This window comes from Babylonia areolata, chromosome 6 (assembly GCF_041734735.1).
Source record: "Babylonia areolata isolate BAREFJ2019XMU chromosome 6, ASM4173473v1, whole genome shotgun sequence".
Taxonomy (NCBI): domain Eukaryota; kingdom Metazoa; phylum Mollusca; class Gastropoda; order Neogastropoda; family Buccinidae; genus Babylonia; species Babylonia areolata.
Window position 1 is genome coordinate 38,433,410 of NC_134881.1, and position 20,000 is coordinate 38,453,409.

Consider the following 20,000-nt stretch of genomic DNA (forward strand, 5'->3'; position numbering starts at 1 on the left):
ACAGTCACACACTGATCATCACAACACTAACACAGTCACACACTGATCATCACAACACTAACACAGTCACACACTGATCATCATCACAACACTAACACAGCCACACACTGATCATCACAACACAGCCACACACTGATCATCATCACAACACTACCACAGCCACACACTGATCATCATCACAACACTAACACAGCCACACACTTATCATCACAAGACTAACACAGCCACACACTGATCATCATCACAACACTAATACAGCCACACACTGATCATCATCACAACACTAACACAGCCACACACTGATCATCACAACACAGCCACACACTGATCATCACAACACAGCCACACACTGATCATCACAACACTAACACAGCCATACACTGATTATCACAATACTAACACAGCCACACACTGATCATCATCACAACACTAACACAAGCACATACTGATCATCACAGCACTAACACAGCCACACACTGATCATCATCACAACACTAACACAGCCACACACTGATCATCACAACACAGCCACACACTGATCATCACAACACTAACACAGCCATACACTGATTATCACAACACTAACACAGCCACACACTGATCATCATCACAACACTAACACAGCCACACTGATCATCACAACACTAACACAGCCATACACTGATCATCACAACACTAACACAGTCACACACTGATCATCATCACAACACAGCCACACACTGATCATCATCACAACACAGCCACACACTGATCATCATCACAACACTAACACAGCCACACACTGATCATCATCACAACACTAACACAGCCACACACTGATCATCATCACAACACTAACACACACTGATCATCATCACAACACTAACACACACTCATCATCACAACACAGCGACACACTCATCATCATTTCAACACTAACACAGCCACACACTCATCATCATCACAACACTAACACAGTCACACACTGATCATCACAACACAACCACACACTGATCATCATCACAACACTAACACAGCCACACACTGATCATCACAACACAGCCACACACTGATCATCATCACAACACTAACACGGCCATACACTGATCATCATCACAACACAGCCACACACTGATCATCATCACAACACTAACACAGCCACACACTGATCATCATCACAACACTAACACAGCCACACACTGACCATCATCACAACACTAACACAGCCATACACTGATCATCACAACACTAACACAGCCAACACACACACACACACACACACACACACACACACACACACAGCCACACACACAACACACACACACAGAGCCGCACACACACACACACACACACCTTGACAGTCTCGCTGTGAGGGTTGGCAGGCAGTGAGGACTGGCCGCAGTGCGAGGTCAGTGTGTTCTCGGTCTGCCCCAGCCACTCCTTCACTCGCAGGATCTGAGACTGGAACTCAATGAACTGACTGTCCAGGCTGCGACATTCCTCCTGCACACACACACACACACAGACACACAGACACACACACCCACACACATCAAACTTACTGTTCAGTTCACCAAGATGACAACCAAGTGGTCAGAGCACTAGACTTTCAATCCTAGGGACCTGGCAAACACACGCACACACAAAATACACAGAATATACTGTTGATGGACAAGACAGTCAAGTGGTTATAGCACTCAACTTTCAATTCCAGGGTCCTGGGATCAGATCCTGATTTCCCTGGTCAAGAGATGTGCCTGAACCCCCTTCATGTGTATACACATGCAGAAGATTAAATGTATACATAAAAGAACCTGTAATCAATGTCAGTATGCAATAGTTTATAGAGAACAAATATAGCCAGTATGCACACCCCCCAAATGGCAGAGGATAAAAAAAAAACTGACTTGAACATCAACATAATCATACATGATACACAAAATCAGATCATAACAGGCATACAAACCAAAAGAAATGATGGGTTTTTCGGCCTGTGGCCGGCTCCTACCCAGAATTGAGTATGCTGTGGGCTTAAATGGGGAGACTGGGACCACACATTCGAGTGTCATCCACTTCAAGGATGCGTCTTTGGGTGTGTTGCTCTAATTACCTGACCGACACTGCAAGTGTCTGTATCTCTCGGGCCTGGTTAACGCCGGGATATCATTATGACAGGAAGCGTAGAGTACACCCTTGTCACGCAGTCCCAAACCAAAATGGACCTCCATAGCAACATCGTCATCATCATCGTCATCCTCCTCCTCCTTCATCGTCATCAATATAAACAAAATAGTCTCAAAGTCTGTGGCCTTTCATGCCCTGCTCTCATGGTGACCTCAGTTTCGATACCCCTCCACTTCCGTGCTTGGGGTGAGTCTTTTCAAGGTCTTCAGTGTCGGCAGATTCATGGGGGGCTGTTGTTTGAGAGACATGGTGGCGGTCTCCACTCTGGGAGGGACGCTCACTCAGTCTGGCTCCGCGACTAAGCCATTATCGTCATTAGTAGGGGGCTTAGTAGGTGTCCTAAGTACATTAAAACAGAACAGGCACCACTGAACACCACCAAAGTGACAGCAGCAGTGCAGGGTCTCTTCTGGTGTGTGGCCTCCTGGCAACCTAACATCGATGGTTCCCTGTGGACTGCCGATGCTGGGACTGCGATGGACGAACCCGGATGTGGCCATGTATGGGGGAATCTAAATGAGCGGTGTGGGAGTAATGCCACTGAAACGGTGCAGATGATGGGGCAGCAAAAAAAAAAAAAAAAAAAAAAAACACAAAAAAAATAACAGGCACCTCACATTGTGCAAGAAAGTACACAACACAGTAAGAATGTCAAATCATCATGTCCAAGAAAAGACAAAAAATATTCAAGGCTTTCTAGTAAAAAAAAAACAAAACAGATGAATGGACCAGCAAGGCCCACACCCAAGGCCCCCCCAAACCCCCCACTCCACAACCCCCTTCCCCACCCCCACCTCCCCAAAAAAGGAAAGAGGTGATAAAAAGAAGAGAAAAAAGACAGAAAACAAAGAGAGCAATAGTGAAGAGTAAATCAGCACAGAATTTCCAGAAGATAGGGATATTGATACAGTGTCAGGTGTGGCTGACCAGACCAGTATGGGACTGACAGTCCCTCCCACACGGCACACAGGTGAAGTCTGTCTGTCTGGCTTTGGGCCTTTCTCCTCCGTATCTTGGCCTTGGAACGCTACACAAGCATCTCTCTGAGTTTTCCTTTCTACACTCTCTGTGTCTGAGCCTACTATAGGTACTTATCGGCCTTTGGCTTTCAACATCAGCCAAGACACATGGGAGCTGAATGCAATGGACAGACCAAAGTAGCGTTCAGCTGTCCACAAAGGCGCCAAATCCTGTGAGGCCAACAGAATCGCTGCAGCAGAGCAACGCAGACAGGCCAGGAAAAGCAGTGCCAGCAAGTCCCCGACAACCGCCACCATCCCCTGTCCACACTGCGTCAGAACCTTCTGGGCACGGATTGGCCTGACCAGTCATCTGCGCACCCACAGAGCCCAACCCACCCACCCCCAGGATGACTAGATGGTCCTCGTCGATCCCAACGGACGAACCACACACACAGGTACTTATAAAACATTAAACTAAAATGAAACAAAATAAATAAGCAAACAAACAAGTTATTCGGATGAGATGATAAACTGAGGTCCCGTGTGCAGCATGCACTTAGTGCACGGAAAAGAACCCACAGCAACAAAGGGTTGTTCCTGGCATAATTCTGTAGAAAAATCCACTTCGATAGGAAAAACAAATAAAACTGCTCGCAGGAAAAAATACAAAAAAATGGGTGGCGCTCTCAGTGCAGTGACACACTCTCCCTGGGGAGAGCAGCCTGTTTTCACACAGAGAAATCTGTTGTGACAAAAAAGAAAAAATTAAGAAATAAAAAATACAAATAGATAAACAACTACATGAATTTAAACAGAATAAAATGAAAGGCATAGGCATTTAAATAGAATAAAATAAAAACAAAAAAACAAGAGAAGCAAGGCAATTCTGCTTGATTATGCTGCTGGTCAGGAATTTGCCTAACAGATGTGGTGTGGCGCATATGGATTTGTCTAAATGCAGTAATGCCTCCTTGAGAAACTGGATCTGAAACTGAAACTGAAAGTCGTAACAAAGAAGCATCAGTGTCTGACTTGCCCCAACAAACTGCCCACTAGCAAAGACAGACCTGCAGGGACTCCTTGAGGTCAGCCACTCGCAGGAAGAGCTGTGTCCAGTCCTGGTTGATGGTGTACACCTGGTGCCGGCACTCCGACATGTCCGCCTCCTCTGCCAGGGCCTGGATCTGCTGGATCCACTCAGACATCATGGGCAGGCACGGCTCCCTGGACTTCATCTCCTCCTGCACCATCTGCACACAGCCAGGGGCAACAATCCAGACATGTGTGTGGTTCATGGCATGGGTGGTATATGTTCACTGGACACTCACCTTGACATGAACGATGTCATCTGTTCACTGGACAATCACCTTGATGTGAACAATACCATCTGTTCACTGGACACTCACCTTGATGTGAACAATACCATCTGTTCACTGGACACTCACCTTGATGTGAACAATACCATCTGTTCACTGGACACTCACCTTGACATGAACGATGTCATCTGTTCACTGGACACTCACCTTGATGTGAACAATACCATCTGTTCACTGGACACTCACCTTGACGTGAATGATGTCATCTGTTCATTGGACAATCACCTTGATGTGAACAATACCATCTGTTCACTGGACACTCACCTTGACATGAACGATGTCATCTGTTCATTGGACAATCACCTTGATGTGAACAATACCATCTGTTCACTGGACACTCACCTTGACATGAACGATGTCATCTGTTCACCAGACACTCACCTTGACGTGAACGATGTCGTCATCAACGTTGCGTGTGCGAGAGGCTTGGCGCTGTGAGAGCTGAGCGTTGGTGTCGGTGATGAAGTCGGTCACCTGGGACATTTCCTTGTGCAGCCTCCGCGCCAGCTTCAGGCCTTTCTCCAGGTCTGTCTTGTGCTGCGTCACCTGTGGGTCATCACTGTCACCGTTATGTTTGTCATCACTGTGATGCGTACTGATGTTATCACCATTATGTTTGTCATCACTGTGATGGGTAATGATGTGATCACTGTTATGTTTGCCATAACTGTGATGGGTAATGATGTTATCACCATTATGTTTGTCATCACTGTGATCAGTAATGATGTTATCACTGTTATGTTTGTCATCACTGTGATGGGTAATGATGTTATCACTGTTATGTTCGTCATCACTGTGATGGGTAATGATGTTATCACTGTTATGTTTGTCATCACTGTGATGGGTAATGATGTTATCACCGTTATGTTTGTCATCACTGTGATGGGTAACATTGTCATCACTGTGATGGGTAAATTATGTTAGCACTGTTATGTTTGTCATCACTGTGATGGGTAATGATGTTATCACTGTTATGTTTGTCATCACTGTGATGGTAATGATGTTATCACCATTATGTTTGCCATAACTGTGATGGGTAATGATGTTATCACTGTTATGTTTGTCATCACTGCGATGGGTAAAACTGTCATCACTGTGATGGGTAATGATGTTATCACTGTTATGTTTGTCATCACTGTGATGGGTAATGATGTTATCACTGTTATGTTTGTCATCACTGTGATGGGTAATGATGTTATCACTGTTATGTTTGTCATCACTGTGATGGATAATGATGTTATCACTGTTATGTTTGCCATAACTGTAATGGGTAATGATGTTATCACCGTTATGTTTGTCATCACTGTGATGGGTAATGATGTTATCACTGTTATGTTTGTCATCACTGTGATGGGTAATGATGTTATCACTGTTATGTTTGTCATCACTGTGATGGGTAATGATGTTATCACCTTTATGTTTGTCATCACTGTGATCAGTAATGATGTTATCACTGTTATGTTTGTCATCACTGTGATGGGTAATAATGTTATCACCGTTATGTTTGCCATAACTGTGATGGGTAATGATGTTATCACCTTTATGTTTGTCATCACTGTGATGGGTAATGATGTTATCACTGTTATGTTTGTCATCACTGTGATGGGTAATGATGTTATCACTGTTATGTTTGTCATCACTGTGATGGGTAATGATGTTATCACTGTTATGTTTGTCATCACTGTGATGGGTAATGATGTTATCACTGTTATGTTTGCCATAACTGTGATGGGTAATGATGTTATCACCGTTATGTTTGACATCACTGTGATGGGTAATGATGTTATCACTGTTATATTTGTCATCACTGTGATGGGTAATGATGTTATCACCTTTATGTTTGTCATCACTGTGATGGGTAATGATGTTATCACTGTTATATTTGTCATCACTGTGATGGGTAATGATGTTATCACTGTTATGTTTGTCATCACTGTGATTGGTAATGATGTTATTACTGTTATGTTTGCCATAACTGTAATGGGTAATGATGTTATCACCGTTATGTTTGTCATCACTGTGATGGGTAATTATGTTATCACTGTTATGTTTGTCATCACTGTGATGGGTAATGATGTTATCACCGTTATGTTTGCCATAACTGTGATGGTAATGATGTTATCACCATTATGTTTGTCATCACTATGATGGGTAATGATGTTATCACTGTTATGTTTGTCATCACTGTGATGGGTAATGATGTTATCACTATTATGTTTGTCATCACTGTGATGGGTAACACTGTCATCACTGTGATGGGTAATGATGTTATCACTGTTATGTTCGTCATCACTGTGATGGGTAATGATGTTATCACTGTTATGTTCGTCATCACTGTGATGGGTAATGATGTTATCACCGTTATGTTTGTCATCACTGTGATGGGTAATGATGTTATCACCGTTATGTTTGCCATAACTGTGATGGGTAATGATGTTATCACCGTTATGTTTGCCATAACTGTGATGGGTAATGATGTTATCACCGTTATGTTTGTCATCACTGTGATGGGTAATGATGTTATCACTGTTATGTTTGTCATCACTGTGATGGGTAATGATGTTATCACTGTTATGTTTGCCATAACTGTAATGGGTAATGATGTTATCACTGTTATGTTTGTCATCACTGTGATGGGTAATGATGTTATCACCATTATGTTTGTCATCACTGTGATGGGTAATGATGTTATCACTGTTATGTTTGCCATAACTGTGATGGGTAATGATGTTATCACCATTATGTTTGTCATCACTGTGATGGGTAATGATGTTATCACCGTTATGTTTGTCATCACTGTGATGGGTAATGATGTTATCACTGTTATGTTTGTCATCACTGTGATGGGTAATGATGTTATCACTGTTATGTTTGTCATCACTATGATAGGTAATGATGTTATCACCGTTATGTTTGTCATTACTGTGATGATCATGCATCACCTGCTCAACATCATCATGATAATGATGTGAAATGACCATGAAGAGGAAGTCATTGGTGATGATTGTGAGGGTGGTGGTGATGATGATGATGACGATAATGGTTATGATAATGGTGATGATGATAGTGATGATAATCTTGATGATGGTGATAAGGAGGATAGTAAGTGATGATGATGGTGAGGAGGAGGAGGTGGATAATGGTGATGATTATGACTTATGACAATGATGATGGCAACAATGATGGTGAAAATAAAAATGATGATGATGCTGACAGTGACCAAGATGACAGTGGTGATGACAATGATGACTGGGGTGCTGGTGGTGAAGTCACTGTCGCTGACATCACTCTTGTAGCAGGAAACAGATGTAATTATGTCGGCATCAATGTCAGTATTAATGCTAGCCTGACTTTATTAATATTGTCCAGAGTGACTGTGACAGTGTCACTCAGCTACACCTGTGGCCCCAGGTCATTACACAGCCATTCAATCGCTTCAGTTTAACTGTGAGTGTCGTACAGTGTCAGCATCATACCTGTGCCCCCAGGTCGTTGTACAGCTGTTTAATGGCATCCAGCTGCTGGTTCAGTTTGTCAGGGAAGTCCACCTGTTGGCGCTCCACCACCTGTCTGCCTGTCTTGATCACGTACTCCACCTCCGGCTTCAGGTCACTCATTGTCTTGTAATAAGTCTGCAACACACAGCATTTCTACCTGAAGTAAATTTGCAACACACAGTATTTCTACCTGCAGTATGTCTGCAACACACATTATTTCTACCTGCAGTATGTCTGCAACACACAGCATTTCTACCTGCAGTATGTCTGCAACACACAGCATTTCTACCTGCAGTATGTCTGCAACACACAGCATTTCTACCTGCAGTATGTCTGCAACACACAGCATTTCTACCTGCAGTAAATCTGCAACACACAGTATTTCTTCCTGCAGTATGTCTGCAACACACAGCATTTCTACCTGCAGTAAATCTGCAACACACAGTATTTCTACCTGCAGTATGTCTGCAACACACAGCATTTCTACCTGCAGTATGTCTGCAACACACAGCATTTCTACTTGCAGTAAATCTGCAACACACAGCATTTCTACCTGCAGTATGTCTGCAACACACAGAATTTCTACTTGCAGTAAATCTGCAACACACAGCATTTCTACCTGCAGTATGTCTGCAACACACAGCATTTCTACCTGCAGTATGTCTGCAACACACAGCATTTCTACTTGCAGTAAATCTGCAACAAACAGCATTTCTACCTGCAGTATGTCTGCAACACACAGCATTTCTACCTGCAGTTAATCTGCAACAAACAGCATTTCTACTTGCAGTATGTCTGTAACACACAATGTTTCTACTTGTCTACGGGTGTATCCTAACCATGATTTTCACTCCCCACTCCCCACCTCCTCCACCAGACCATGAGTGGTAGTCTGGATGCTAGTCTTTTGGATGAGATGATAAACCAAGGTCCACTGTACAATGGAGACAGACCTCTGACTTGTTGACAGATGATGGGGTGACATCAGCAAACAGGCAGATGACCGCAGAGTAAGGAACGCCTTGACTGCCTCATACCTCCAACGACATGGGAGCACATAAGTCATGTGCAACATGCACAAAAGGAACGCATGGCAATAAAAGAGTTACTGTCCCTGGCAACATTCTGTAGAAACGTCCACATTGACAAGTGAAACAAATACAATAACAGACAGAAAGAAAGAGAAAGAAAAAGTATGGGTGGCACTCCACAGACAGAAAGAAAAAGTATGGGTGGCACTCCACAGACAGAAAGAAAAAGTATGGGTGACACTCCACAGACAGAAAAAGTATGGGTGGCACTCCACAGACAGAAAAAGTATGGGTGGCACTCCACAGACAGAAAGAAAAAGTATGGGTGGCACTCCACAGACAGAAAGAAAGAGAAAGAAAAAGTATGGGTGGCACTCCACAGACAGAAAGAAAGAGAAAGAAAAAGTATGGGTGGCACTCCACAGACAGAAAGAAAAAGTATGGGTGGCACTCCACAGACAGAAAGAAAAAGTATGGGTGACACTCCACAGACAGAAAGAAAAAGTATGGGTGACACTCCACAGACAGAAAGAAAAAGTATGGGTGACACTCCACAGACAGAAAGAAAAAGTATGGGTGGCACTCCATGGCACTCCACAGACAGAAAGAAAAAGTATGGGTGACACTCCACAGACAGAAAGAAAGAGAAAGAAAAAGTATGGGTGGCACTCCACAGACAGAAAGAAAAAGTATGGGTGACACTCCACAGACAGAAAGAAAAAGTATGGGTGACACTCCACAGACAGAAAGAAAGAGAAAGAAAAAGTATGGGTGGCACTCCACAGACAGAAAGAAAAAGTATGGGTGGCACTCCACAGACAGAAAGAAAAAGTATGGGTGACACTCCACAGACAGAAAGAAAAAGTATGGGTGGCACTCCACAGACAGAAAGAAAAAGTATGGGTGGCACTCCACAGACAGAAAGAAAAAGTATGGGTGGCACTCCACAGACAGAAAGAAAGAAAAAGTATGGGTGGCACTCCACAGACAGAAAGAAAAAGTATGGGTGGCACTCCACAGGCAGAAAGAAAGAGAAAGAAAAAGTATGGGTGGCACTCCACAGACAGACAGAAAAAGTATGGGTGGCACTGCACTGTGGCGACACACTCTCCCCATGAAGAGCGGCCCAGTTTTCACACAGAGAAATCTGTTGTGACAAAAAGTAAAACAATACAACACAACACAAAACTTCCCAAATTACTGTTGAGTTTCACCATGTCAGTTATAACTTGACTGTACCTAATACACAAGCGCACCTTATTCTTGGATTAAAAAAAAAAAAAATTCTTTTAATTTAGGGAATGCATGGTATATATAGGAGAGCCTCACTGACCGAAAAATTAAGGTAATATTGGTACAACATACACTATCATCACTACCAGCACCACCACCATCATCATCATCATCACCATCATCATCAACCAAACACATCATCATCATAAATAACAATAACAGCAACAACTGACAGCTGAAACAGCCGAGTGGTTAAAGCGTTGGACTTTCAATCTGAGGGTCCAAGTCATGGCACCTGGTGGGTAAAGGGTGGAGAGATTTTCCTGATCTCCCATGTCATGGCACCTGGTGGGTAAAGGGTGGAGAGATTTTCCTGATCTCCTACGTCATGGCACCTGGTGGGTAAAGGGTGGAGAGATTTTCCTGATCTCCCATGTCATGGCACCTGGTGGGTAAAGGGTGGAGAGATTTTCCTGATCTCCCATGTCATGGCACCTGGTGGGTAAAGGGTGGAGAGATTTTCCTGATCTCCCAAGTCATGGCACCTGCTGGTGGGTAAAGGGTGGAGAGATTTTCCTGATCTCCTATGTCATGGCACCTGGTGGGTAAAGGGTGGAGAGATTTTCCTGATCTCCTATGTCATGGCACCTGGTGGGTAAAGGGTGGAGAGATTTTCCTGATCTCCCATGTCATGGCACCTGGTGGGTAAAGGGTGGAGAGATTTTCCTGATCTCCCATGTCATGGCACCTGGTGGGTAAAGGGTGGAGAGATTTTCCTGATCTCCTATGTCATGGCACCTGGTGGGTAAAGGGTGGAGAGATTTTCCTGATCTCCCATGTCATGGCACCTGGTGGGTAAAGGGTGGAGAGATTTTCCTGATCTCCCATGTCATGGCACCTGGTGGGTAAAGGGTGGAGAGATTTTCCTGATCTTCCATGTCATGGCACTGGTGGGTAAAGGGTGGAGAGATTTTCCTGATCTCCCATGTCATGGCACCTGGTGGGTAAAGGGTGGAGAGATTTTCCTGATCTCCCATGTCAGCAGATGTGCAGACCTGGTAGTGCCTGAACCCCTTTGTGTGTGTACACATGCAGAATATCAAATACACACATTAAAGATCATGTATGCATATCAGTGCTCAATGGGTTATGAAAACAATAATATACCCGGCATGCACCCCTCCCACCCCTGCCCTCCCCATGAAAACGGAGTATGGCTGCCTACATGGCGGGGGGTAAAAACAGTCATACACGTAAATGCCAACTTGTGTACATGAGTGAACATGGGAGCAGCAGTCTACAAATGAAGAAGAAGCAACAACAATACTGTGTACATGCTGCCAGGTGCCCACAGGTGCATACCATGCAGGTGTCGTGTCTCTCCTGGATTTGGGAGGGGTTGTCGGAGGGGATCTCCAGCAGGTGGATCCGCTCCTGGATGGAGTCCAGCTCCCGCTTCACGTGGCTCAGCTTCGGCTCAAACTCTGCAGGCCGCTGGAACTTATGGAACTTCACCACCACCTCCGCAAAGTGCTTCTGCGACACAAGAACCACATTTACTGTGGAAGTGTTTCTTGACTCAGAATTGTAGTTTCAGTTTCAGTTTCAGTTTCAAGGAGGTGTTACAGCGTGCGGACTGATCCATATACGCTACACCGTATCTGCTGAAAAAAAAATCAATAAATCGATACAGATGCCTGACACTGGCATTAATCCAACACGATGGCCAGGCCTTGAAGAGTCTGTCCTGGTCTGTGTAAAACATTAAGTAACACAACATGGAATGAAATCATTAAACAAAATAAACAACTGTAAAAAAAAAATAATAATAAAATAATTGTGGCAGAAGCTTTCTTGACTCCGAATCAAAAACGTTTCAACTAGTGGAATATTTCAGTGGTCTTTCAGCACCTTCCTCAGCAAACCTGACATAGGACAGTCATGGGCTGGACAGGCTGGGACTGAACACAGTCACTGCTGGGTCAAAGTTCACTGGCCACAGGCGGCTACAGGCGGGGAGAGATCACCAAACCATACAGGTGAGTTGAAACTTTTCTGATTCTGAATCAACAAAACTTCTACTGTATGCATCAACCAGATGGCTATGCACTGAAGGAATGGTGCTGTTGGTCTTTTCCACAACAGGATGGGATTTTTGGTTCCACATGGGTTTTTTTTCGGAAGGCTGGTCGCTAGCCTCATGCCCTTCATCCTACATTGATGACGGCCACCACAGCTGAGTGGTTAGAGCACTGGCTTTTCAATCTACAAGTTCTGGGTTCAAATCCCAGTTGCTGCACCTGGCAGATTAAGGGGTGGAGATTTCTCCAATCTGAAATGTCAACACATGTGCAAACCTGCTCATGCTTGGACCACCCTTCCGGTGTATATGCAGACAAAACATTAGATGTGCACATTAAAGATCCAAGTCACTGTCCGATGGGTAATGGAAACACAAACATACCCAGCATACACACGCGCACGCGCGCGCGCACACGCGCGTGCTCGCCCTCATACAACTCACTGACAGTCTTCTACATAACATAAATGAAAATAAATTCACAGGTCTCCTTTTCATAGATTTTGAAAAAGCTTTTGATGTAATCAATCACTCCTTGTTACTACATAAATTAGAAGCTTATAAATTACCACCAGAGTATATCCACCTTATACAATCTTTTCTTTCTGATAGGAAGCAGTTAATAACAATAAATAATCAAACCTTAAATTTTATATCTATTAAACATGGAGTACCACAGGGATCCATCTTAGGGCCAATTTTATTCTCCACTTATGTTAATGACTTACCTTGTTATATGAAATGTAAATGTGAAATGTTTGCAGATGACACATCCTTACATTCAAGCAATTCAGACACCAGTAAACTAACTAATGAGCTCCAAGATGATATTCAGAAACTTAATGACTGGACACACTTGAATCACATGTCCTTGAATGCTCAGAAAATGAAGTGCATGTATGTATGTGCATGAGAAAAACGACAAAAAATGAAACATAACTTCAAACCACTATTCCTAGGCGTCAATAAAATTGAAGAGGTTGGTTCACATAAAATTCTGGGTGTCATTATTGATAAAGATCTACCTTGGACTGGTCATATGAAGTACTTAAGTAAACGTCTCTCAAATAGAATACTTCAACTAGCAAAAATCAAAAAGATCCTTAATGTCCATTCACGAAAGCTTTTCTTCTGTGCACATATTCTGCCAGTAATCGATTATGCGTCAACTTTATGGGACAGCTGTAGCCTGTGCTTGTACAAGTAAGTGTGCCTCTGTGTGTGTGTGTGTGTGTGTGTGTGTGCCGTGGAAGCTGTGATACGTAGCCTAGAAATGAGTGTGTGGAGGAGGGGGGTTAGGGGGGGTGCAGGGTAATGTGTGTGTGTTGGGGCTCATGTACATTTATGTGTATTTGATTGTGCTTTCATATCTGTGAAACTGCATGTTTGTTGCATATCTGTTATGCATATGTGTGTGTATGTGTGAATGTGTGTCAGCATGTTTTACATTTATTTGCTTATTTATCATCGTTGTTGTCTTTTTTATTTATTTCTTTTCTTTTCTTTTATTTGTGAGTTTTTTGTTGTTGTTGTTGTTGTTGCTGACTTCATCAAGTTTTTGCACCTTATAAATATTATCATTATTATTAGTAGTTCTCTTTTATGTATTTATCTATAATTTATTTATTTATTTACTTATTTCTTTTTTATTTTATTAATTTATTTATTAATTTATTTTGTTTGTTTGTTCATTTGTTTTTTTGTTCTGTTTTTTTTTTTTCAAGGCCTGACTAAGCGCGTTGGGTTATGCTGCTGGTCAGGCATCTGCTTGGCAGATGTGGTGTAGCTTATATGGATTTGTCCGAATGTAGTGATACCTCCTTGAGCTTCTGATACTTATACTGATACACACACACACACGCCACACACACACCACCCATCTCCACCCCCTACAAACCCCCCAGACACACCCACACAGAAGACAACCTTCAGAAGCTGTGTTTGCTGTTCCAAGCGGGCAGCTGCCTCCATCTTGCCCTGCTGACGGTACTGCATCACATGACCTTCCAGCTCTGCCAGCAGTGCCTCCTGCTGGCCAAATTCCTCATCCAGCGACTGTCGATCACCGTTAGTTATAATCATCATCATCATCACCACGATAATAAAGAAACATTCTTATCTTGCGAAATGCAACACAGTGGCACATACAATTTCTGCACAAACACCACACACACTCACAAACAGCCATACACACACACACACACACACACACACACACACACACACACACACACACACACACACACACACACACAGAGAGCCTGTAACAGGGAATGCTTGGCAAAATAAATTTGTCTTGAGACTGATTTTAAATTCGAATGACAGAGTTGAAGTATTCCACAGACTGTATTGAACTGTATTCATTGCATTGTTCTTTTGCCACAACAGATTTTTGTCTGTGACGTTTGGCTGCTCTTCCCAGTGAGAGCACATCACTTCTATCAGATCGCCACCACTTTTTTTTTCTGCCTGCAAGGTGTTTCTGTTTTCCTATCAATCAAAGTGGATTTTCATACAGATTTTTGCCAGGGACAAACCTTTTGTTGCCATGTGTTCTTTTATAAGCACTAAGTGCATGCTGCACATGGGACCCTGGTTTATTGTCTCATCCGAAGGACTAACGTCCAGACAAACATTCAAGATCTACTGGATGGCAGCCAGTTCCAAATTTTTGGGGCAGTGAAACAAAAAGTATCTTATTTACAATCTGTTACTGTGTGTTCACACAGCCATGCATACTTACTGTTACAAGTCACTGTCTGTCATCATGTCAACACAAATGTACAGTTATATATAATTATGGAAATTGCTGATATCCATTTTCATAAACCAATTGCAGAATAAATCCATTCATAAACACATACATACGAGTACACACACATGTGCACACAGATTCATTCTGCATGCATGAGTGTACTTGTCTCCTTGAGTTTAATGTTTAATGACATGTGTGTGTGTGTGTGTGTGTGTGTGTGTGTGTGTGTGTGTGTGTCTATACACATGTGCATATACTTGCATGCATGCATGCGTTGATACGTGTATGTGCACACACATCCACACATCTCCCACCAGACGCATCCAGATTCGAACCCCTGACCTCCTGTTCATGCGGCAGGTCCCCGGCCAGGAGGTCTGCATCAAGGCGTGACTGGAGGTGGTGGCCCATGTCTCCCATCCACTGCGTCATGGTCAGCATCTGCTGCTCCACCCGTTGAGCCTGCTGCACTGACTCCTCCAGACTGCGCATCTTCTCTTTCGCCTGTGTGATGAGGATCATGTGGATACGTGTACAGCACTCACCTTCAGTCAAATGCCAAGCTCTAAGTGCTTTACAAACACAGAGTCATTTGCACAACAGGATGCCTACCTGGGTACTTCTCCTTCACCTGTGTGATGATGATGATGTGTATACTTGTATAGCACTCACCTTCGGTCAGGAACCAAGCTCTCAGCACTTTACAAATACAGAGTCATTTGCTCAACAGGCTGCCTACCTGGGTACAGCTGACTGACGGCTGCCATTGGGCGCTCGTCATTCACAAAGATATGTAACATTTTTCGTGTATGGTTGTGAATGGCTGTTTTATTATTTTCCCCACCATGTAGGCAGCCATACTCCATTTTCGGTGGTCAGCATGCTGGGTATGTTCTTTTTCTACAACACACTGAACGCTGACATGGATTACATGATCTTCTTTAATGCGCATATCTGATCATCTGTGTGCATAAACACACAAAGGGGGTTCAGGCACCAGCAGGACTGCACATATGTTGACCTGGGAAATCCGAATAATCTCCATGCTTAACCAACCAGATGTGAGGGGGATCGAACTCAGGAAACCGGGGTGAGAATCCAGAGCTCTAACCATCTGATCACTGCACCCGGGCCTGTGTGGTAGGAACAGGTGAACACATATTCATGGCTTTGTGACCACTTCTACTGCTGCAAAGGTAGCACTTCTCCACAGTATGCTACACTGCACAATACTATGTTATATTCTGTACACTATGCTACACTGCACCATACTATGTTATATTCTGTACACAATGCTACACTGCACAATACTATTTTATATTCTATATTCTGTACACAATGCTACACTGCACAATACTATGTTATATTCTGTACACTATGCTACACTACAGAATACTATGTTATATTCTCCATATTATGCTACACTGCACCATACTACGTTATATTCTCCACACTATTCTACACTGCACAATACTATGTAAGGTATTCTGCACAAGCCACACTGCACAATACTATGTAAGGTATTCTGCACAAGCCACACTGCACAATACTATGTAAGGTATTCTCCATACTATGCTACACTGCACAATGTCATATTACTCTATTCTCCACACAAACACACAAAGACACACATACACACACAAACAAACGCACACACACACACACACACACACACACATACACACACACACACACACACACACACACACACACAAACACGCACACCCATCCCCTCGCCCCCTGACCTGTGCCTGCAGTGTGTCGAGGCGGGTGAGGAAGGTGTGGAGGTGTTGTTGCACCAGGTGAGGCATGACAGAGTTGTCAGTCAGCTGATGCCCCAGGTCCTCCACCCTGAGCCTCACGTCCCCGTCATGGGTCTGCAGGAGGGTCTCCATCTCCTGGGGGACACAGCACACACTGCACTCTGCTGCACCCTCACTGCACTGCTCACGGTAGTTAGAGTAATGAGAAGAAGAACAAGAAGAAGTAGAAAAAGTAGATGAAGAAGAAGAACACTACTACTACTACTACTACTACTACTACTACTACTACTACTTACAATAATGACAACAGTAATAATAATAATAATAATTAGTAGTGGTAGTAGTATTGATGGTGATGGTGATGATGATGATAATAACTATAACTATAATAACAATGACAATAATGATACAAATAATGATAATAATAATTATTATTATTATCATAATGATAAGAAGAAGCAGAAGACACAGAAGGAGAAAGCATAAAAGAATCAAATAAAGAAGAGGGAGAAGGTGGTGGAGGAGGAGTTGAAGAAGACGAAGAAGAATCACATGAAGAAGAAGAAGACAACAAGAAAAAGAAAGAAGAAGAATCATATGAAGAAGAAGAAGAAGAAAAATCACATGAAGAAGATGGAGAAGAAGGAGATGATGCAGAAGAAGTAGAACTGGATGATGTGGAATTGGAAGAAGAAAACACAGAAGAATAAAAAGAAGTAGAAGAAGATGATGACATAGAAGAAGAACAAAAAGAAGAACAAGAACAAGAAGAAGAGAAAGAACAAAAAGAAGAAGAAGGAGAAGAAGAAGAAAAAGAACAAAAAGAAGAAGAAGAAGGAGAAGAAGCAGAACAAGATGTATAGCAGAGTGCTGACAATAAATACTCTTGAAGGCAAGATAAGGTACAACCAATTACTTCCAATTTCTAGCTGCCAGTGAGCCAGTACAACCACCAGACTGTGGTAGAGTGTTTTGTAAAAAACATAAAGGAGCTAGGTTCTTTTAGTTTCACATCATCAGAATAACAACATCAACAACGCCAACAACACCAACAACAAGGTCAGTGACCCACGTTCAGCTCCTCAGAGATGTCCTCGGCGTCAGAGCTGATGGCAGAGGAACGACGCACGGAGCGCTCCAGGTTCTCCAGGAACTCCTGCTCTCCCTCCACCAGTTCTGCACAGCAGTCAGCTCCAGTCAGCAGCAGTCAGCTCCAGTCAGTACTAGTCAGCACCAGTCAGTACTAGTCAGCTCCAGTCAGTACCAGTCAGTACTAGTCAGCACCAGTCAGTACTAGTCAGTACCAGTCAGTACTAGTCAGTACCAGTCAGTACTAGTCAGCACCAGTCAGTACTAGTCAGTACTAGTCAGCACCAGTCAGTACTAGTCAGCACCAGTCAGTACCAGTCAGTACTAGTCAGCACCAGTCAGTACCAGTCAGTACTAGTCAGCACCAGGTCAGTACTAGGTCAGTACTAGTCGAGTACCAGTCAGTACTAGTCAGTACCAGTCAGTACTAGTCAGTTCTAGTCAGCTCCAGTCAGTACTAGTCAGCACTGCCGTCTAGTCATGTACTAGTCAGTACTAGTCAGTACCAGTCAGTACTAGTCAGCACCAGTCAGTACTAGTCAGTACCAGTCAGTACTAGTCAGTACCAGTCAGTACTAGTCAGCACCAGTCAGTACTAGTCAGTACCAGTCAGTACTAGTCAGTACTAGTCAGTACCAGTCAGTACTAGTCAGTACTAGTCAGTACCAGTCAGTACTAGTCAGCACCAGTCAGTACTAGTCAGTACCAGTCAGCACCAGTCAGTACCAGTCACAGTACTAGTCAGTACTAGTCAGCACCAGTCAGTACTAGTCAGCACCAGTCACAGTACTAGTCAGTACTAGTCAGCACCAGTCAGTACTAGTCAGCACCAGTCACAGTACTAGTCAGCACCAGTCAGTACTAGTCAGCACCAGTCAGTACTAGTCAGTACTAGTCAGCACCAGTCAGCACCAGTCACAGTACTAGTCAGCACCAGTCACAGTACTAGTCAGTACTAGTCAGCACCAGTCAGCACCAGTCACAGTACTAGTCAGTACTAGTCAGCACCAGTCAGTACTAGTCAGCACCAGTCACAGTACTAGTCAGTACTAGTCAGCTCCAGTCAGTACTAGTCAGTACCAGTCAGTACTAGTCAGCACCAGTCAGTACTAGTCAGCACCAGTCACTTTCAGCATTTTTGTCATAATCGTTACTGTCATTGTCATCTAATTACTAACAGGATCGTATAACTGTCATCCCCATCAAATTTAATCAAGTGATTGTACAGCTTAATTTCCAAGACATCCTTGAAAATGCTTCAAAGAAAACACAGACACAAACACATGTGTACCACACACACACACAACACCAAAAATACCAAACACACACACACAACCACACACTCCACAAACACACACCACACATATGCATGCGCACGCGCGTATAAATGAGCCTGCCTAAAACTTTTGCCTTCTATGTATCTTTCACTTCATCATATTTTAATATATATATTTATTTATTTTGTGTAACTATTTTATTTCATGTTAATCATTTATACAAACCTAGGGTAGGCTCACATGGCTCTGATCAGCGTGTTGGGTTTCTGTAAAGGTCAGGCATCTGATCCCCCCCCTCCCCCTTTTTTTTATTTTATTTTTTTATGCAGTGCATAAGGACCAGTCCAAAGGCTTCGACAACTCCTTGAAACTGAAACTTACCACCTAACTCTGCCCAGATGTTTCGCAGGATGTACGAAACTGTCCCCATGCTTTGACACCCCCTTTGGCCTTGAAACAGAGAGTGGAACTCACCACTGAACTCTGCCCACTGGCGCTGTGAACGGAGGTAAAGGGCAGCATATCTGTCAACCCGCTGGGCCACGTCCCCCCACAGTGACATCATCTTCATCAGCGCCCGCGCCAGCTCCTGCAGCGACCCCGACCCCGCTCGCTTCAGCATGCCGTTCACCTCCTCGTTGATCTGGGTCACCTCCACTTCTCGCTCGCTCACCTCCGCCTTCAGGCTCTGAGTCACAAGCACAGCCACATCAGAACACTCCAGGGAAAAGTGCCTGTCTTTGGAGGGAAATAAACCACAAACTGTGTGACAAC

At 43.5% G+C, this 20,000-nt stretch overlaps 1 protein-coding gene across 4 annotated transcripts in view; it reads right to left on the reverse strand.

The window, feature by feature from the left end:
- LOC143282994 (dystrophin-like) overlaps window positions 1-20,000 on the reverse strand; it is a 448,581-nt gene that overhangs the window by 346,024 nt on the left and 82,557 nt on the right. For all 4 annotated transcript variants that reach the window (XM_076588970.1, XM_076588967.1, XM_076588968.1 and 1 more), the window contains 10 exons: window positions 19,701-19,914; window positions 17,933-18,036; window positions 16,843-16,995; window positions 15,440-15,601; window positions 14,269-14,397; window positions 11,625-11,798; window positions 7,978-8,133; window positions 4,883-5,047; window positions 4,193-4,375; window positions 1,333-1,482 (listed from right to left, as the gene is read on the reverse strand). In XM_076588970.1, coding sequence (XP_076445085.1) covers window positions 1,333-1,482; window positions 4,193-4,375; window positions 4,883-5,047; window positions 7,978-8,133; window positions 11,625-11,798; window positions 14,269-14,397; window positions 15,440-15,601; window positions 16,843-16,995; window positions 17,933-18,036; window positions 19,701-19,914 — 1,590 coding nt within the window. The remainder of the gene's footprint in view (window positions 1-1,332; window positions 1,483-4,192; window positions 4,376-4,882; window positions 5,048-7,977; window positions 8,134-11,624; window positions 11,799-14,268; window positions 14,398-15,439; window positions 15,602-16,842; window positions 16,996-17,932; window positions 18,037-19,700; window positions 19,915-20,000) is intronic.